At 34.3% G+C, this 22,408-nt stretch overlaps 1 protein-coding gene across 4 annotated transcripts in view; it reads right to left on the reverse strand.

Annotated features, from left to right (window-relative positions):
• LOC118202700 (endothelin-converting enzyme 2-like) overlaps positions 1–22,408 on the reverse strand; it is a 161,579-nt gene that overhangs the window by 138,343 nt on the left and 828 nt on the right. Inside the window, exons 1-5 of one of the 4 annotated variants that reach the window (XR_015042987.1) lie at positions 20,475–20,763; positions 13,714–13,829; positions 10,411–10,461; positions 6,368–6,430; positions 56–217 (exon numbers count right to left, since the gene is read on the reverse strand). Coding sequence is in view for 2 of the 4 variants with exons in the window: in XM_085823464.1 (XP_085679590.1) it covers positions 56–217; positions 6,368–6,430; positions 10,411–10,461; positions 13,714–13,829; positions 20,475–20,512 (430 nt within the window). In the remaining 2 variants the exon portion in view is untranslated. Of the gene's footprint in view, positions 1–55; positions 218–6,367; positions 6,431–10,410; positions 10,462–13,713; positions 13,830–20,474; positions 20,764–22,408 lie in introns of those variants that run through there. The other 3 variants (XR_015042986.1, XM_085823464.1, XM_085823470.1) reach the window with 3 other exon arrangements.

The raw sequence follows: 22,408 nt of genomic DNA on the forward strand, positions 1-22,408 counted from the left end.
GTTGCAACAAACACATTAAAAAATTACTAGAAAATATAGAAGCTTGAAATTTTACTGTCTATATCCCGCAGGATAGTAACTTCAGCCTCCTGGATTGGTGAATAGTAGTTACGTGTATAAGGAACAGATTTGAATGTCTGATAATTTCCGCAGGCGTATTCGTAAAAATCCTTGCAAGGATCAATTTGATGCTTCATAATTTTCATCATTCTTGTTCCTGCAACAAAGGAAAAAAAAATTACAGTTTTTAATTTGATACTTTTATTTATTTATAATTTTATTTTTTTGCAATTGTGATTTAAAGCCAAACTTCAGAATAAAATCTGGAGCAATAAATATCTTCTATTTCATAAATAATTTTCTAAACTGTTAGTAAAATATATGCGCACATCTTTCTGGATAGAAATGTTTCATCACAGCAAAGGAAGCTAATGAAAATCAGTGTTTTTTCCTTTCGTAATGTAAATTTACAGAGTACCAAATTGCATTATGAAAGGAAAATTATTTGTCTTTCACCTAACTACGAATACAGGGTAAATTTGAACAAGAGGGCAAAATTTTAGACGGTGGTAGAAGGCAGCTGTATGAGCAATATTCGTCCTAGAATGTATGGTCGGAATGGAAGTCAACATTTAACATTTAAAGAATGAGAGGAGATACTTCAGAAAATATTTTATTAACAGAACATGCTCATAGAAATTGTTCAAAAGACCTTCAGCCATGCAGACTTCACACCAGTTTGATAGGGATCGACGCACATTTCGCGAAGACACAAGTCATTTTAAGAGTATCGCCGACAACAACGGCGATCTTGGCGACTAGATCCATATTGATTTCAATGGGCCACTCGTAGATTAGGTTTTCCATATGGCCCTACGGAAAAAAGTTCAAACGCGGGAGATCCGGTGTTCTTGGTGGCCAAGCTATGGGATCACCTCGACCAATCCATTGTCCTGGAAATTTCGTGGTTCGTATGATCAGCAATCCTCTCGATAATCCACGGTAGAAAATGCCGTTGGATACGAGGACCGACCTTTTTATACCATTTATTTACAATGCCACCTAGTAGTTGCCGTTTGCCTTCCGACCATGCATTCTATGACGAATATTGCTCATTTAGGTGCCTTCTGTCACCCCCTAAAGTTTTACCCACTTGTTCCTGTATAAGAATTCCTAAGGGTGGTTTCAGAGGCGCTGTGGCTAGCGCATTGCGCAGCAGCACCACAGGTCCGGGGTTCGATTCCCGGGCTGGGCAAAGTCGATTCAGCCTTTCATCCCTTGGTTTCCATCACTTGGGTCGATAAAATGAGTACCAAGTTCGCTTGGGGACTAAACACTGGGGGGGGGGGGTCCTGCGACAAGTTGACCACTTGTTCAGCGCTTATGTTTACGCACCCCGGGGACGGTCAAGAAAGCAGATTTTCGGGCACTGCAGACCTTGGCCAATTAGGGCTCTTACGCCACTGAATAGTAGTAGTAAAGGTGGTTTCAAGCATAAATAATTAATGCGCAATCTGTTCTTTTCAGTGAGCTTTTAGAGATAATCCAGTGATTTTTGTATGCCTTCTGTAAAATCCAGCTAAATTGCTATATGATTGGATTTTTCTTCAATAGCAAAACAACATGTCCAAAGTTTTGAAACTGTTTAGAATGATGAAATCTAAAGGAGATCTTTATTAGCATTACGGCTAATTTAAGAAATTTCGGAGTACTCGAAAAGACATGTTTTAGAACCTCCACCTGGTTCCTTTCCAAATTTTGTATTCTATGAGTTCAGAATATTACAAGATTTATAATCAACAATTATCTAATTTCGAAAACAAAAATTATAGCCGCTTATGCACCTTTTTTAATATATATTAACAATTTTCAAAATAGTGCAGATTTTCATTTTCCGATAGAGAAAGACAAGCTTACAAGAAACATTATAAATTTCTCAAGAGCTGACATTTTATATATGTTACTAAATTATGAACAACGAATTTTATTAATAACAGAGAAAATAACTTTCTACTTGAATATACAAAAAAAATGTAAGGAATTTTTTATTTTATAATAGAGAAATTTTTTATGTTACTAGTTTGCAGTAGTTTCAAATAAGTCATTGCTCAGATAATTCACAAATTCAGTTTTTAAGTTATTCCAAGTTAGTTTTTCAATTAATAAAGTTCATTATTCATTCCCAAAAATGTACACTTCAAATTTTAATTTTTTGGAATTGTGATATTCCTTGAGAGTACAGTTTAACATGTACCGATCAAGTTATGATAGTGCTAAAATCTCAGACTGAAAATGTGATTCCCGTGACAGCAAAGAGAAAGTCATTGCTAATCATTGCTGGCCCCTTAATCATGCTTTTGATTTTAGGTCAGCTAAATTTGTTCAAAAGACTTCTTGAGTTTGTGAATTAAATATCGTAGAAACCCTTCATATTCACCAAAATCTATAAGATACATTAATCAAAATTAATCCGAGTCTAGTTTTTCTCAGTGCTTCTTAATCTCAGTTGTCTGTATCTTTTACATTCTATTTCTCCCAAGAGATGGTTCCCTACTGATTCAATTTGCTTTATTTTTTTTAATGAAACCCCTTCCACAGCTACAGCGTATAAAATTAATTTTTTTGGACTTTTTATCTGCTCAGTAAACTGCTCCTAACATCACATACTGCTTCTTCTTTGATGGGCGAGTTGAAGTTTTCATATCAAATGGTGAAAATGTGACTTTCATATCACTTAGTGCTGGCCGTGGTTTCGGCCTCTTCTGTCCAAATTAGAAGGTCAAACTCAGCTCCCCCTTCAGTCCTCCAGGCACTACTTGGACCACCGCCTACAAGCACAGTTCTCAAGCTCCACTTCAGTCTTCCACAATGCAGATCATGTTTATTTCTTTAAAAGCAATGCGCAACAGTATTATCTCGTAGTTCTTTTAAGAGGTTTATAAAACCAACGCTCTTCTAAGATTAAATTTTCCCCAGACGTAATATTTGATACTGATATGCATCTCCTCCATGTAATGCTATCAACTGTGCTGAAGTTCATTGAAGTACTTCCATTTTTGGATGATTAACGCCGGATGAACCATTGGAAAAGCATCTTTCGACAGTTGAATAATCAAGAGTGCGGCTCTGTGACTGCAGTATAGTCTTTGTTTGTTAGTATTCTTGACAAACCAGCTAGGTTAGAAAACAGCAATACTGCTGAGATCGATTTTCTATTTCTTTTCATGCATTTCTAGGAGAACACTATTTTAAAGACTAATGTATGATTTTTGATATTAACTTTTGTGTTATTCTTTTCAATATAAAACTTTCATTGACAATCAGATGGATCTGCTTCGTAAATATTCAAAATGCAAAATTATCTCGTAAGCTGTGTAAAAATTCGCCAGTGTTTAAGATGGAACGCAAAAAGCAGCAATCCACTTTCTATCCTAATCTGCAAGTTTTATAATTTGTGCTTCAGTTTTGTTTGGTGAAATGTCTCAAACATTAGGATTCTAATTCATACCAAAATATAAAGACGATTTTTTGCAAGGAATAAGCAGCCAAAAGACTAAATTAAAGGATAATTTTAGTGGAATATTCTGGCAACAAAATACATGTTTACTCCAAATTTAGTTTGACAAGCTTTGTGCAATTTCTTGATCATATCGTAACTGATAAATAATGATGGTTGAAATGTGATATCGCAACAAATTAATGATTGCCATCTATGGCTGTGATGATGGAATAATTGTATAATGTGCGCGAAGACTGATTGCGACCATCATCAAATGCACTTCGGAAAGATTAATAAAAGTTTTATGGATCTTCATGTAGCTGCGAATAATTGTATTTCATATGTTAAGTCGAAACATAGTTATATTCTAAATTATTGTGGTTTTTATTTAAGATTGTAAAAAAAGGTATTGAAATAGAGAAAAATATTTGGTATTTCTATATTTCAATCTTTGTCTTGCCTCAGAAAAATAATAGCGCTTTCAAAACTGCCCTACAAGTACTTACTTAATGAAATATGTATAAAAAATACATATATATGTAAAATATAAAAAATACGATGGCTTTGCTCTACGTGAACACGCAACCTCCAATTAACTTTCCGCAATTTTGGATCTTCCCCCTAAACCAGCACTTTCCAGAACATTCTAGTCTATTATACGTAACCGCTACTATAAATGACGAATGCGCGCCATGTATCGACACAACAACAGAAGCTCCTCTCCTCCTGCGCTACCAAACCTCGCTGCTGCTTTTCTGCCTTTCTTTGTTCAAAGTATGACGCATTAAATTTAAAGTAATCTTATTTAGTGACGAATATTGATCTGCTTCTTGAATTGAAATAAAGCATGGAGCTATTAACTTAAATCCTATTCTGTCGTTATTTGATGTCGCCTTGACACTCAGCCACAGCAATGCCAAGCTTCGTCGTTCATGTGCCACGACTGCTGCAAAATATCACATATACATATGTGAGCAAAATAAAAACTTTATTTTATTTATACACTCGTCATGGCTGTGATGTAATACCAATAATGTGTCTAATTCATTCTCAATTGGAAAATTTTTCCTTTAACTTATACCTAATTTCGTAATGTTTTATTAACTAAAATTAAACGTCAAAGCATTAAATTATTCGAAGACAGTGCTTAGAAATACTTTAATCAGCTGAAAAGTGTTACATTAGGGAAACACTTTTAAGCTGATTAAAACATTTCTAAGCACTGTCTTTGAATCATTTTCACTTCTGAAAAACGCACTCTAAAATTAAAATAAAAACAAGAAAAATGGTATCCATGGAGAGAAAATTATCTGACCATAACAAAATTTCATGTGTGGATACCTTTTGATCGAACAAGTAAATGATTAAATTTTAGTAGCCCATGAATACCTGTAGCTACAGAGCATCACAAATTAGCATTCGGATGGTGGATAAAAGTGCATATTTTAATTGTAAGGCGTAAGTTCCATTATAATTTGATTCTTCTACTAAATTCGACAGCATCAGTGCCTCGAAAATGGGTTTACGCGTACCATGAGCATGCAACACCAATTCAGAGCAGATTGTGTAGTCGGGTTAAGAGAAGCAAGGCGGTCAAATCGAAGAATCGGTCGACATTTGCATCGCATCGATCCTGCATTCTACAACTTTGGAAAAAATGGATGAACCTCGTCAAGAAAGCAGTGTTCTGTCTAGGGAGACGACAGAACGTAAGGGAAAAGTGATCGAACTGAGCCGCAATGAGCAGTTACGAGAAGTGTGGAAACATCCAGGACGCAGACTTGACTGTTGCCCATCATGCAACCCCACAGCAGGGAATTATACTCTGAGGTACAGTTTCATTTGACAGCCGAATTCCTTTGGTTGTCCTCCTTAACGTTCTCACAGCAAGACATCTAGAATATTCTACAATCCATTATTTTGCCTTGTTTGCAAACCATCCTCGGCTTGTATTCCAACAGGATAATGTCCTGGCCCATATATGGCAGTCATTCCTACTAATTTTTTCGTACTCGTCAAATACCTCCATGGCCAGCTAGATGTCCAAGTCTCCTCCATTTGGAGGAGGTATTATCTCTAAACACTTCATCGGTCGGTCCCATATTTCTCTCATTGGTTCATCCTTGGTCTTCTTGGTGTCTCTTTGGTCCAGTTGCTTTAGCAAACCGTGTGAAGCTTGATGAGTCAGATGAGATATTTTAATCCAAAACACGCTTTCAATTTTATGAATACCGCCTTATCATGCCTAAACTGTGCGACCTCGCCATTGAATGCATTTTCATCAAAAAATACCTCATCATTATACAGTGATATAATTTTTGTACTGAACTCAAGTTATTCTGTGATTAGAGTAAAAGAAGGTTTCAAATAGTACTCGACTATTTATTACAAAAAAAATTGTCAAAGCGCCAGTCTCCATCTTTTGAAGATTACTATATATATAAAAGAGGATATTCAGAAAAAAGGTTGATTTTTAATTCTTCGGCTGCTCCTTGATAACTACCAAAATCATATCAAGATCCTTTTTCCCTTTTATCCTTCTCCAGTCTTTTATGAAAAGATTTATTTTTATTTTTATTTTATTGTCGAGTGCTTATGAAAGGTTTTATTTTTATTTTATTTGAATTTGATCTTCGTGATGTAGTGAATATGTTTTTATACCTTTTCTCATGTAATCTTTAATAGTTTACGTTAACTGCAGCAGCAACAAGCACAGTTTTAATGAATTTTTATTTTTTTTATTTTTGTATGTTCTTTAATGCTGAATCATATATATAGATATATACAGGCAATATTATAAAGTTATTATTTAAAACCTATTATTTTATGTTCAGATAGATAACAAATAGTGATACATAATCATATTACCTATATGAATGCAACCTTTAGTATAGCAAAAGTTTTCCTCGCATGTTTCATCCAAAAGTTTATCTGTAATAAAATTTGATTTTACAATTAATATCAAAAAATAATAGAATAAAATTCAATAAATCAAATGTGGTTTTACGGAATACTAATAATCAAGGTCCGTGATATATTTTAATACGAATTTTACGAGTAAACGGCTGTTTATCGCCGGTCTTCATTTGCAAACAAAGTTGTTAATAGCTCTACGCGCCTTTATGCAATGAATCTAAAAAGTTTCAGTTTTGGTTTCGAGTGTGATGTATATTTAAAATAACTATAACTGTAATGGCGCTCATGCTATGCGATTCCGTTGTTGTGATGCACGTGTTACTGTGCTAGCTGAATGTCATGTAAACTGTTTAAAATTGTAATTACAAAATTTTTGAATTTTTGAGATGTACTCATTAGTTGAGTCTACTTTGAAAGTATAGAAGTTATTAAGTTTAACAAACTAAACAAGAAGTTACAGCGAGTAAAGCAAAGAAAGGTCTGAGAGAGATATAAAGAGATAATTTTAACTAACTGAATATAAAGATGCAGAAATTTTTAAATACTTGTAAATAATGGCGTATGTTTCATAAAGTAGTAAACAGAATGAAGTATAGTGTTTATTTCAATCAACAAACAGCAACTACTGATACCTATCGTGCATTATTCACATCACTGGCTAGGCAGATTTCTCACATTTATTTTTAATCATTTCCTGGGAATAGCTGACACGAATATAATGTAGTGGGGTATTTATTGAAAACGAGACAGTTGCTAGAAGACTGTGCCATAAATAGCTATCTAAGTGTGCCGAAATACATCGTTAACTGAGATGAAAAGAGGCCGTATATCTAAACTTATAACTCGAAAGCGCTGCCATTCCAAGCCGTACCATGTACAGTCTTGACAGTCATGTACCATCCTGAATGTACAGCGCGCTAAAATGCACTCAAAATCACAAGTGTGAGAAGAATAAATGTCATACATAAAGATACCAGAACCGTAAAATCTGCTTCAAATAAAATTATTAAATTATTTTTTATATTTTTGTCCATCGTTAATTTATGGCATATTGTGGCATCAAAAAGTAATACCTGTGAATAAACACTCATTTAAAAGAAAGTTTTTTTTTTTTTTTTTTTATTTACCATCCATTCAAAGTTACAGCAAGAGTTTCGATTCCACGAATATAATAGTTTGCAAGTAATTATCGCATTTCATCTATGCGTGTTGTTATATTTTAAGCGGTTAGAATGACTAGCCAGCAACTGAAAGATTCATCATTAGAATCCATTCAAGGGTCCATTTGGTATCACACGTTTCCTTCTTCGTAGGTGCCTAGTAGTTTCTACTGTTACTCCCGAAGTAAAATACAACGCTGATGGAACGGGACAGCTTCCGTCCTAATGCGGCCTAATAGGGCGCCTATCGGAATTAAGTGCCGCCCCGGCCTTGATCAATCCACAATGTTGCGACCCCACAAAGCAAGGGCAGACAAGGCAGTACCAGTACGGTCCCTGCCGAGCCTTACTCTGTCCCGAGAGCCCTCAGGCCTTCTGTGAAGTCTATTATTATGTCCCTGTGGTTGAGACTGCCTAGGTACAGATCCTAACCAGTACTTCCCAGGCGTTCGCCTGAGTCAACCCCCGGAGGGGGCGAACTAAAATACAGAGGGCATTAATTCTATATCTACTGCAATATTAATTCATTTAGTCTCGTAATAAATCATCTGTATTCGCTCGACTAGAGAGAGTGCCTTGCTTGCCTAGCAAAGAGCTGATTTTCCACATTTCCTATTATAGAAAAGGAAACGTTCTATATGATTTAAGGAAAGATTGCCTATCATATAGTAACTTTGGACCAATGATCCGCAGAGTGTCTCAAAACAAACTCTGCGTATAAACTTTGAAGTAAAGCAGAACATTGGGGCGAAGTGTATTTACACTACTCGACATTGAAAATGCAACACCAAGAAGGAGTGGTCAGAAAGTGATGAAATTTGGAAAAAAGACAGAAATAGCAAGCAGCAATAAGTGATCTTTATTTCAAAATGATAGTCAGAATACAGAGCGAGAACAGCGTCGGCTCAGTAGGATGTAGGGCCACCGCGGACACCGATGCACGAAGAAACATGTCTAGGCATAGAGTCAATAAGAGTGAGGATGATGCCCTGAGGGATGGGTCTCCATTCCCTTTCAACCATTTGCCACAGTTCATCTTCTGAACGAGGCAGGGGCAGAGTCTGCAAACGGCGTCCAATCACATCCCATACATGTTCGATTGGTGACAGGTCTGGAGAGTACGGTGGCCAAGAAAGCATCTGTATACCTTGCAGAGCATGTTGGCAGATGCGAGCACTGTGTGGTCGGGCGTTATCATGCTGAAAAATTGCATTAGGCAGCCCCTGAAGGTAGGGTATTGCCACCGGCGGCAGTACTTTATCCAAGTATCGTTGGGCCGTCATAGTGCCCTGAATACGAACTAGAGGTGACCTGGAATCGTAGGCAATAAGGCAATAACGCCCCAAACCATTATGCCACATTGTCGCGCGGTGGGACGTTCCACACCGCGCGACAACGTGGTTGCCGGATTAGATTTGTCTCCATGTCGACACTACGCACGTAGGCGGCGACTGTCACTGGATAAACAGAAGCGTGACTCATCTGAGAACACTACGTTTCGCCATTCTGTCATCCACATCGCTCCAGTCCGGCACCACTCTAAACGTTGGCGTCCATGCTGTGGTGTCAATGGCAGTTTTCTTAACGGACGCCGTGAGTGCAGGCCACGTTCAACCAAATGGTTCTGGTCGACATGGGGCTATCCAGAGTATCTTGCACATGCTGTAGAATCGCGGTACAAGTGACTTGCGGGACCTCCACAGCTTGACGGCGGATGCGTCGATCGACGCGTGCTGACATCACTCTGGCTAAACCTGCACCTCTCCTTCTTCCCACATTTTCTTGTGCCAACCATGTTCACCATAGTCGATGCACTGTGTTCGCATCCATGTGGGTATCAGCTGCGATTTGACGTAAGGACCAACCCGCTCTTCTCAGTCCGATCACCATACCCCTCGTAAAATCGTCTATCTGCTGGAAGTGCCTTCGTTGAAGGCGGCCTGGCATTCTCTCCTATTACACGTATCCTCCAGGACAAAAACCAACTTTCTTCGATAATTCGTCTGGCAGAAATAACGACACGAATATTGCCCATTCTGCACGTTCCTTTCCTTATGTCTTACTTCACGTGCGTCGGAGAGCTGCGCATTTCACATCATTCGCATAACTCAGTGACGTGCGTCTACTCTAAAATTTTTATAAAGTTCTGACCACTCCTTGTTGTTGCAATGTCAATGTCGAGCAGTGTATTTGGGAAAGCAGAACCATAAGCGAGATGTGGATGATCTGTAGGATCACCAGCGCTGTAGATCAGTAACTGCGATTTCTACCTTATAACTTACGACGACAAACAAAGAACAAACGTCGTTTTACATTAAGCCATACATTACATTTACATATCGGTTTTACATTACATTTACATATCGGCACCTAGAATTCCAACATCGTTTGGAGAATATGCACCGTTTTTCGAACGCAAAATGATGCATGTTTAGCTTTGCTCCAAGTACCGAGCCTTGGAGTACAGAGCCATCTATCCGTTTCGGGTCTGATGTTCTCTATGTCCCACCTTTCGTCTCCACCTTGAATTTTGAGACATATGTGACGAAAATGTAACTTATAGAATAAAAATACACTTTCATGCAAAGCTGATTTCACATACCCCTAAAATATATAAGACGAACTGAATTTTTTTCCAAAAAAATTATCAGTTTAGAATACTCATATCCATACAACTTAAGATATTTAAAATTTAAGATAAGAAATAAAAGGCAAAGTATTTTTATCACCATGAAATGTGTATAAATGTTTGAAGCATTAATTTATTACATGCATAATTTTGATTTAAATTTCTTACGTGAAAAATTCAAATCAAGTAGGATATGAACTACATACCTGCGCTGCTTGACTGGAATGACAAAATCTCTTCGGACGGGTTATCGTCAGCTAATACGAAAAAATATATACACAGGCATTATACTTTCTGAGAGGCTACATTTGCAAATTAAATTACATAGACGACATTCATATCTTAAAGATCATGCATATGGTTATGCTAAGTGCTTTTATGATACCTTGATGTTGAAAATACTACTTTAATATCACTAAAAATACTTTTTATCAAGTAATCAATTCAAACGCAACTAAAATATGCATATGTAAAGAAAAATGCATTTCTTCCTCTTTTTTTTTCCGCTTTCAGTAGAAAAAATGCAACCACAATGTAACACACGGACTTGTTTACGTGGAATAACACTTGCATACCCACGAAACATGAAACAAAATATCGTGGAAATCTTGTATTGGTGAAAAAAGCATGGACTTGCACCACACTTCGGTTATGATGCGTAACTGGCTTAGTAGTCGTAGGTCGCTTTTAGTGAACGCTTTTAATTGAACACCCTAGAAAAGTAGTCGCTTTTAATTGAACACCCTAGAAAGTAGGGTAGTGGTCGCTTTTAATTGAACACCCTAGAAAAGCCAGAAAGAGGTTCTGTCATACGTATTTCCTTAATACCATAACCAAGTGCTTTTCGAGGGGACTTTTGGTGGACAACTGCATTTCTCCTTCCACGAGTTTAGATCTCTCCCTTCATTTTTCAGCAAGCATTGTGAAAGGTTAGGGTGCATGATGAAAATGGACGTCGCTATTCATAAAGATAAACGAATTTTTAAAATCTCTATGAAAATTCCTTAAGGAACATGTAATTAATTACCTCTTGACCATAATGCTGAAAGTTAGTAATTCTTTTCCTCAAAAGCAATAATTCTTTCACCAATCATTATCTCTCTCTATATGTTCTCGTATAACTCATGTTTGCCATCGTGAACTTAAATATTTTTTCGTCGAAACAGGTGGTACAAAGATTGATATGACAAACCAAATCTGATTTTGCCCATGAAAAAAATGTGCCTTATTGTTTTTTAGTGCAGCTAGGTATTCATCATACCGTCAAATAGCTGCTAGCTTTGAGTATTAGTATCAGAGCTGCACGGGTGCTGCGAGCATGTAAGGTAATTCAAATGCCTTATTTTATTAAGGTGTTAGTTGTTATGTTGCAGGTATCACTTTGCCCTTGCAGCCATATAAAACTTATATCAGTTGAAGTTTTCACAGTAAACAATTACATATATTATTATAGTTAATACACTTTCCGATACTTTCGCAACTATGCGGAATGGATAACGTCAGCAGAGTTCAACCAATAACGGTACACATCCAACTCTTAAGATGCATTTTTATCTATGGCATCAGTATTAAATTTGTTTATGACGTCAGTATATTTCTATATATAGCTTCCAAATACCATAAATAATTCTTTTCTTATTCACATATTTAAATCTGAGTTTAGTTTAAAAGGGAGAACAACCATTTATAATTTTTTTAAGGAGTCTTGATAAAACAATCCATAACCAGTACTTAGAATTAATTAAAAAAATGGATGGATGGATTATTCAGTTATGGCAAAGCACACGAGAGCTATCTGCCTAAAAGGAGGGATGCCTTTCTTGGAAGACTTTCTAAGGGAAACTGGCTCGTATACACGTTATACATGGAGAAAACCACGAAAACGCCCATGCAGCCAGCCCGTTCGCGGGATTCGAACCTCGGACCGAATTACCAGTGTTCAGCGTCTTTACTGCTCTGCCGCCAATTAAAAAATGGAATTTCCTTTAAATCATTAAGCATTGCTTATTATCAGCATGAAAGATTAATCACTTATCAACTGTTAACAGAGCTTAATTTTCAGCTTCAATTTAAAGTAGTTTTAGAAGAATTTTAGCTTATCTATTTAATTCAATTTTCCAAACCGTTTAAATAATTTCAGAATCCTGCATTGGAATCTGTAACTAGAAATACAATCGACGCGTATTCGAGAGGTCCAGGATTCGAGTCCTGGAGAGGCACTGCATATTTTTCATCTCTTTTGCTCCCCCCCCCAAAAAAACCCTTAATGACTTTACACTCTTACAATATCTTAACTATTTCGATAAACTGTCATAAAATATAGATATATAATTCTCCATTTTTTCAGGGTAATTATTATAGACGTAATTTTTATTAAGTTTTCGAACTTAGATACAATCTTAAAATAAACTGCTATTGAGATAAATTTATAACAAGTTGCAAATTTTATCATAGAAAGCTTTAAATTAATTTTATCATTTTGTAGAGACGTTAGGTATTTTGGAAGCAGGAAAGATGAAAAATATGTAACGCCTTCGCCGGAAATCGAACTATGGATCTCTGGAATACGCGCCCAGCGTGCAGACCACCACATCACGAAGGCATGCCAAGAAGGTGGGAGAAATACTTTATAATTTTATTGTCTCTATTTTATGGATTAATAACTTTTATGGATGGATTAATAACTCTCTTTAAGTGCTTTATAACATTTTGGCAACTGTTATTGTAAATCAGCACGCATGACAGGTTTTCTAAAATGTTTATTTAAAAACTGAATAATTTTTCCTCCGTTTTTATCGACAGCTCGGCAACAAAGAAGCTCAGCACTTCAATGTTCTTAGTCTAAGAAATATATTTCAAATAAATTTAATATTACTAATTTTACATAAATTTTACATGTAGTTATTCTACGAGTAATTTTAGTACTTACGTATCATCCATCGATAGTGAAAGCTGGCTACCATCGAATATGAAAGATATTGGAGAATTTTCTGGTGATGATCGAACCCTGTTTAGATTTCTGTGGGTACAAACTTCCCGCGGATGATTGTTCCGATGTATTACTGCATGTCGGCCATATTTAGCAGTTTTGTTCCCCCCCCCTTTCAACAGATTTTAATTCTTTCGACTAGCTGTAGCTGGAATGAATAAATGAATCGCAGTTCGGTCAGAAACGACGAAAATCAATCAGGGTTACATCACACAAAAGCACAGATGCTATGAGTATGTTATGACGACATGCTTATCCATAATGAATGCTAAATTGCTCTGGTCGGGCTTTCATTCGACTAGATAATACGAAAGTACCAAAATTTTTAAATAACTGTTTAATTTTAATCGCCCCAAAATTTAAATTTTTTGCATCTTAAACTTAATTTGAGTAAATGTCTAAACATAGTAAAGCTTTAAAAAAATGAAAAGTTGAGGAATGTATTATTACACTATTTAAATGCGTATTTTTACGCTATGTATAATTTATTGCCAGGTATGATTTCTAAAAACTGACTTACATGGGGCAGAATTACGAAGAACAATTAAGCAGATGATAGTAACCAAGACTGTACCAATGACTGCCAGGAGATACGATACTTTGCTGCTGCTGATTGGTGAAACTGATCGTGATCCCCTGAAATTCATAAAATCAAAAATTTAAGAATTGATTTACATAGCTAGTGATCCGATTGTAATAAAAGTTGATCATACGTACTATTGCGTCTAACTGCGTATTATTGAGGATGGTACTCGTCGGTTTCGCCGGCGACCAGTGATTGATCGCTTAGTTTGACGGCATTTATCACCAGACCATACAGTAAATCCAAAACTATAGCCTACGTCTTCTCGAGTTAAAAATCAAACTCAAAATCAAGCTGTAAAAACTTTTTTATAAAGCCATTTTTCTTCCGTTTGTGGGAAACCTTTTTTGGGGAGGAGGGAAGGTGGATGCAAGATGATGACGTTTTAAATTTACCATCAAGTGGAAATCAAGCTGTTGCATTCTTCCAAGAAAGGAGTATTAATTATATCGTCTTCCCGCGTAATTTTTTATTTAATTTAATGGCGGGCACTTGCCTATTCAGTATTGGCCACACTTAAGGCTAGAAGTGGTGGCCATTTTATTGTGAAGGCACGAATAGAGCATAAAATTAAATTATATACTGCCACGAAAGCCATATGGAGATGCACTGTGAGAAAAATCCAGAAAAAGAAAGGATTTAGCATCGGCAATCAACAATCGTATACACCATTACCGGATGCGTAATGGCAAACCGCACATTGAGTTGATCAATGCTAAACGAATTTCGCTTATTGCGCATGCCCAAAAGACAATTTGACAGTTACGACTTTGGCGCATTTTTAAAAGAAGATAAATACAGTATAGGGTTTATATTGTGTTATCTTGTACGTAAACAGTTCGAGGTTTTAAAACGTGTCAGGTTGTAAGCTACTTCATTACTTGGAGTGTAAATGTCGAATTGTAAACTACCCAAATTTTCTTTTAAAAAGGATTGCAAAACAGGAAACATTACAAGATATTAGCTGATTATACTTCTGAGGAATAAAAACAATTATTTACTATACGTTCCATTCATATATACTTTAACAAATTAAGGATTAAATCTACTTTAAATTACTGAATTAAAGGTTAAATAAATTATTGTAAGTAAATGAAATAGACTGTTGCAATTGTAAACAGTCGATAAGACCTACATGACTAACAACAGGCTTGTGTAGGGTTGCTTATGCTTAGTCGCCAGTATTTCTCCCACGCCAGCGGTACACCATTGAGCATGCGCAATAAGCGAAATTCGTTAACATTGATCAACTCTCAATGTGCGGTTTGCCATTAAGCTTACCGGATTCGCTCGGTATAAACTGCTCGTAAGACTCACTAATAACTTGAATCGTTCCAGACGAGCTCACGGGGTGACAACGTGAAGGTCATAATAAGCATATTAGCTAATACTGCCGATTTATGAGTACCTGAAAAATAAATCACAGCTTCTTTAAGCAGGAATTTGCGTTTTTGGAAATAAATTAAAATAAGTTCTATTGGCACTTGGGTAAGCGATAAAACTGAGAAGTAGTACCTAGAGGATTTCCAGCGTCATTTTTATATTAAATTTTCATTTGAAACGTAGTCAGGCTAAAATTGCATTCGATCATTCGTTCGTTTGGAGGTGGGAGTAACTTGCAGCCTGAAAATTTAAGATGACAGGTTGATACCTAGAAAAAAAACTTTACCAAGAATTTTTTTAAATTATAAAAAAATATGCAATTATTTCATTTCTGTTCTTAAATAAATCCTCTTCTTAATTTGCCCACATGTGAAATTAACCATAAAAATTCAGAAAAGCAAATGAAAAATCTCAAAAAAAAATAAAACTCAACTCGGGTTTCAATGTTAAAAGATTCACTGTTTGTTGTCCGTTGCCTTATTGAATGAAAAATGAAAGAAACAACAAAATTATCAAACAAATTATCCTTTAAAAAAATTTAAAAATAAGAATATAATATATACTACTAATACTCAGAAATTTTTCCATTCGGCTACGGTCAGATTCAATAATTATATATTTTAATAAGGAAAACTGAATTCTTTAACAGCCCAGATTTGAATCGGGAGCAGCTGCATTGATTTATTTTTTCCGTCAGATAATAATCTGGTGTACCTTTGAAAACTGCGGTAGTTTAAAAACCTCGTAGACAAATCGTAGAGCCCAGAAATATTTAAAATATTTTTTTTTAAATTTGGTTGATTATGAACACATAAAACATTTATAGATATGTACGTAACATATAAATTTATCTTAACTTTTCATTTTTGCTTTCTATTGTTAATATATAAGTAACATCTACAATATTTCGTGGTATGAAGATAATATTGATACATGTAAAATAAGCCTTAGCCGAACGCGGACTTGTGGAATGCGATTTTGCATGTACGCGTTAATTGTCTCCATTTCATTTGCCCAACGAGAGAATTTCAGTTACACGGCGCAAGCTACAGCGTATGTTGCAAGAGTCCACCTCAATGATTAGTTTGAAAATTCATTGCTTAAAGAGGTCAAATATTGCTTAGCAGAGTAAGCTTAAAAGTTGAGCTTTAAACAAGCTTTAAGGTGGGCTTTAAAGTTTTCCTATTTCTCGATAATTTTCCAGGACACGTGCTAAATCCCTCACAGCATTGCATGCAAATACAGAGGTTTTTATTCCTTCCATCGAATAACACTTCTTTTATCCAACTAATGGATCAAGGAATCACAAAAACATTCAAAGGCTATCATGTCAGGTATATTTATATCTCTGCAAATAAAGCATTAGAAGAAGTAAAGTACAACACACTAATTGTATTTTGGGAGCAATTCAGCATAAGACACTGCATAGGAATAATTAAACTCGTATGGAAATAAGTGAATGCATCAACAAAGAATGCTTGCTGACATAGCTCTTGCTAGAAGTTATCATTAATTTTAAAGGTTTTTCATAGAAAGAATACATCAACAAAGAATGCTTGCTGACATTAGCTCTTTCCAGAAGTTGTCAACAATTTTAAAGGTTTTCCATAGAAAGAATGCTTGCTGACATCAGCTCTTTCCAGAAGTAGTCAATAATTTTAAAAGTTTTCCATAGAAAGAATACATCAACGAAGAATGCTTGCTGACTCGACAAAGTACTCGACAATACTCTTGCCAGAAGTTGTCAACAGTTTTAAAGGTTTTCCATCGAATAACTATGAAGTCCAAAGAATAATGCAAATTGCAAAAGCAATAGTCGGTGAAGGCGTTTCAGATATGGAAAAAGGGGAAGTCAAAGACTTAGTCGAGAATGACGATTATGAAATGACAAATGAAGAACTGAATGACCTAATAATACCAGCAGATGGTAAAAGCAGCGACACTGAAGAAGATGAAGAGACTTTAACCTACACAAAATTTGAAAGAATTGTTAAAAGAGTCACAGAAACTGCCTGATTACGTACTGAGATTCATCCAAATAAAGAAAGAAGAGGACTGTTTATAAGAGGTATTGGAAACCTTTACATAAACTGAACTGCACCCACCGCCTTTTTTTCAATAGGAAGTTAACTTTGTGGAACATCATTTTACCGTAAGTACGGTGTGTTAATGACGTAATCCCTGCGTTTGGGAAGGGCTTACTGTAGTAATAAATAGGGTAATAACAATATTATTAATAATGTATTCATGCAGTTATCAATAAAATTCCAAAATTAGAAGTTCTATCTTCACACCATCAGATATATCAAAAAATCTTCTACCAAATGAAGCTTTTCTAGAATCTATACGGCAATTTATGTTTTTTAAAATCGATTATTATTATTATTATTATTATTGCCATTTTGGGGGATCAATTAGCATAAAATAAAATATACAACTTTTCAAGTTACGTTATTTTAGTTAAATACACTAAAATTTTAAAAAATATTCTTTTTTTTAGTTATCACAGTATTTGTGGTATTATGTTATTAAAATCGTGTGGCACTGGCACAAGAACTGCATCCGTACATTAGCGGAATTTTAAGGGGGAAAAGGAAATAGCAAGCTAGAATGAATATATCACACGTAACAGAAACTGCATTCAATTCGTTTTATTTTCATAGGCAATTTTGCTATGACATCCCTCATTGTTTGCACTACTGGGATTTTATTTTTAGTCATGTACCGCTAAGAACATTGTGATAGCTAAAATATTTTCTGTTTGAGCAATTTAATTAAATCCATATAGCTTAAAATTTTGCATATATATTTTATTAAAAATTTGCATACTCTACTTCAGCACTTTCTTAAATCAATGAAAGGATCAAAGCACGTAAATAAACTATAATCTTAATTTTATTTCGCCTAAAAAGAGCAATCTATCTGTGTTGGTAACTTCTGGGTAACTGGATAATAGCAATGGATAATACAGTATATTAGAGAAGTGCTTACAATACTGTAAATCGCTGCTTTATTGTAAATGTACACTGCGTCAAAAAAAAGATGGGACAATTCTATATCTCCCGCGTTCTACTGGGCCGATTGACGAAATTCAACTTGCGTTTTTCATGTCTCGAAAATGCGACTTCGGATGTGTATTAGATTTATATATAGCATTGTTCTAATATAGGTATTTGGAAACAAAATCGGACTTTTTCTGAAATGGCATGCCAATTGTTTTCCATATTTCGATTCTAGGACTCAAATTATGCCAAATTGCCAAGTTTTGTAAAATTTGCGTGAGTAGTTTTTTAAAAAAAATGAGCTTTTAAAGTTTTAGCTCCTCAATGTTAATTGAATTTGATATCTATTTATTAATAACTCTTTTTTTTATTAAACTCATTTGATTTTTCCTTTGATATTTCGAAATTTAGGTTCATTCCAAACAAAATTCGCCTATTTTTTATAATTTATTTTTAAAATTTATATTTTTTAATTTTTTGTATAAATTTTTCGAAAAAAATGGTGAATTAAAATGTATAAAATTTTTATCATCATCTGAAAGTAGATGTATTTCTAAGCATACCTGAAAAAAATTACAGTTTATGATTCAAAATTTCCGAAGATATATGTGAATTTATACATTGGCGCGTTTTCAAGTTTGGCATATTTGTTGAAAGCGATAATAACATCAAATGTGGTTTAGGCACTTTCTTAAAATTATTTGAAAGTAGAAACGTGTGACTTTTTTCCCGCTCCTGCACAATGGAAGGGAAAGGAAAATAAGTTGCCGTATATTAAGAAGTTCGCCAAATGAATTATTCTTGGCGCAAACTTGAGAAAAATGCGCCAAGTTAAATTTTTTCTTTTCTCGTAAATTTCGCACCAAATTTTATAAAATTTAATATTTAGGCATAACTTGAGTTATAGAATCGAAATATGGAAAATCATTGATATGTTATTTCGGAAAACATTCCATTTTGTGTCAAAATACCTATTTTAGAACAATGCTATATATAAATCTAATATATATCATAAGTCGCACTTTCGAGATAAACGATACCGTCAGTATTTTATTCTGCAGGGCGGGAAAGCCAAAATTTATATGAGAATTTTCGAAAAACCTAATTTTTTAGTTATTTTTATCCCCGTGCTATAATTGTAAATTTTTTAGCAGTAGTTTTAATCATTATTGAAAATACAGGACGGCAACAAGTTAACTTTTTTCCTCCCAATGCACAAATAAAATGAAATTCCCCTAAGGGCCAGTGATCTTAATCCTCAAAGTTTTTACGTACAGTATTTAAATTTTATTTTTTTACATAAATAAAATGTTTTGATTTATTCAATTAAAATAAAAGTTAGACAAAATGTAGTAGTGTTACTGATCTTGATTATTTACATTCATTTATTAAAAACTGTATCTATCTAGTAACTGAAACATAAAATTTTAAATTTTTTAAAGATCAGTGCATATTGTATCTTATTTCCTGCGATACTTATATGTAGAAACTCAAAGCGCAACGATACGCAGACCAGCATCCTGAATTTTATATCTGTAAACCAAACAGCAAATTTAAAAAAAAAAAAAATATGAAAGCTTTCAGATTTTATATTACACCCAAAGGGGCGGTTTTTTTTTTTTTTTTTTCCATTTACATGCACATACATGTTTCGAGAGCATTTGGGCTAAAAATATTTAAAAACAACATATCTTTAGAATTTTCGATAGACAGTCTTGTGCACTGGAAATAAAAATGTGTTATTCAGTATTGCTACTGATCTCTTTGAAATCGTTGAGTTTTTTAATCAAAAATTTGTTTTAAAGTTTTACAAAATATGAAACAGGTAATAAAACAAAATCGATAAAAAATTTAATGATAAAGAAAATAATGTAAAATTGAGCTCCAGATCATTTAAAACAGAAACCCTTCTCTAACTCTTGTCATAACAATGCTCATTAATTTACAGGAAATGTATTTGCAGGACGTAAAAAATTGCTTCTCGATCGCCAGTTTGAAATCACTGTCGTTTATGACACACTGGGAGTGGACAAATTTTTAAAGACTATGGCATAAAATCTCATACAAGACTTCTAATTTTTTTCCGAAACCTACTTAAAAACAAATTAATAATTTCCATAGTTTCCCCCCCTAAAAAGCAAAAACGTCATTTTCTAGAACTCTAACGACATTTTCAAAAATATTATTTTGTAATACAATGCGAGATGCCACTAAAAAGGTTTAATGAAACATTTTCTGGGACTTTTTTTTCCATTAACAACGTAGTTTTCATCAAAAGTTTTACGTATTTATTAATTTAGAAGCAGCACCTACCTGTGAATCTGACGTCTATTAACTTCAAATACTTCCATCTTTTAAACGCTCACCATCGATTCTTTCAGAAGCATATGTAATACAAACACATTTCGAATACTTTTCATGACGTCCATCATACATAAAATCGAGGATTTGGGAAGTAGATATGACAGGAGAAGAGTTGCAGCTGAGACGTTTGCTTACGCCCGCCAAGATCAATTTACATTCTGTTGCTTAAAAGTTTTCCCCTTCAAATGAAAATAATCACATGAATATTTTCGGTCTTCAAATGAATATGTGCGTCACCTTTTCTTAATAGCTATCTCCTTAAGCTTTGGAGCAGATCAGTATTTCTGACAAAACAAACATTGGAATTGATAATCATGTCACTCACCCGATAAAGGTCGTCAAATATGGACTAAGAGACGATTAAAATAGCTATTCAATTTCACTATCAAATCGTTTAATGTACAAAACAAATCAAGCTATATTTTCAGTTTCTTCAATAACAGTACAACTACTTTAATGGAAAATGCAGTTATTCAATAGTTTCTGAATCATTACTTTCATTCTTTCTCAGCACAATGTAATTTATTACAGGCTGACTCAACGATTGTGATATGGTACTCTTTAACTGATCTTTCATATTCTTATGATGTTTATATTAATTTTTCATCTCTGTCTGTTCGGCTGGTAAATCGATCTTCAGTTAGCGCCAAAGCAGTTTATTTCTGCTTCTAAAAATTGTTGCAATGGTTTGCGTTTATTTCGAAGTTGGCAGTAAATTTTTATTGTAATTTACCGAATTTCAAGTGACAAATCTTAGATTTTTCATTTTTGAATAATTTTTTATTAAATGTCTGCAACAACAAATATATATATATGTAAGATAAGAAATATGAAAGCAGATTTCTAAATTTAATTCACTATAACCTCTCTTATTTTATTTTATTTTTATTTCATTTGGGAACTTCATCTCTTTGTGTTAGAAATAGCGCTATAAATTTAAATTGCGTCATTCATATTAATCATGGGACTTTACGTAACCCTTAATGCAGATGCCTCTTGATCAATCACTAAATTGTAAACCAAAACTCTCACTCCCTCCCTTCTTCCTCTGCATTACTACTGCGACACTCTTTCTCTTTTCGCTTAATCTTTCATCATGTTAAGACTCTTTGCTGCAATCATCTATGTGCTGCTATGATAGCTCCTACCGGTATAGTATCCAAATTGTAAATGTTCTAGAAGTGGGCACTATTGCAGTGCCAAGTGAATTGTGGCCACCATTGTGAATTTAACTAAATGTGGAATTTGATTCGGCTCGACTGTTTATTCTTCAAAATGGATGGACGTTCTAAACATCTAGTATCTACGCCATTTATATTTCTGCGCAGTTACATTTCAGTTTTGTTACATCAATGCTTCAAAAATTTGTGCTATTATTACACACACATATATATACATATAAATATTTAACAAATATTCTCTATTTGTATAAAGCTAATATTAAATTAAATTGAAATTAAGAAATTTTAATTGCAAAAAAAAAATAAATAAATAAAAATAATAAAATAAAAATAAAAGATTATTATTTCTGCGAACTAATTTACAATATCATTTAAATTCAAAGAGCATACGTAAATTAAATACATATATATATATATGTATACAAAATTCGAAAACGCAATTAAAATGTAACAAATTTGCTACTACAGTTCTGTTACAAGTTTATAAGAAAAGTACGATAAATGGTAATAATTTTTGGTGACCTTCAAGATGTTTTAAACAAAGAAAGTAAAGACGAAAAATAGTTTATTCAGATTCTTTCGTTTTAGAAAAATAAAAGAATTCTTCTTTGGTAAAGGAAGTCTCTACCGCCACAGAAAATCAAATTGGTGGGCTCTATTGGGTGACTATATGAATAATCGAATATTTTTTTAATTGCTGAA

This window comes from Stegodyphus dumicola, chromosome 1 (genome assembly GCF_044657685.1).
Source record: "Stegodyphus dumicola isolate Sdum_Otavi_A_Nest chromosome 1, ASM4465768v1".
NCBI classification, from domain to species: Eukaryota; Metazoa; Arthropoda; class Arachnida; order Araneae; family Eresidae; genus Stegodyphus; species Stegodyphus dumicola.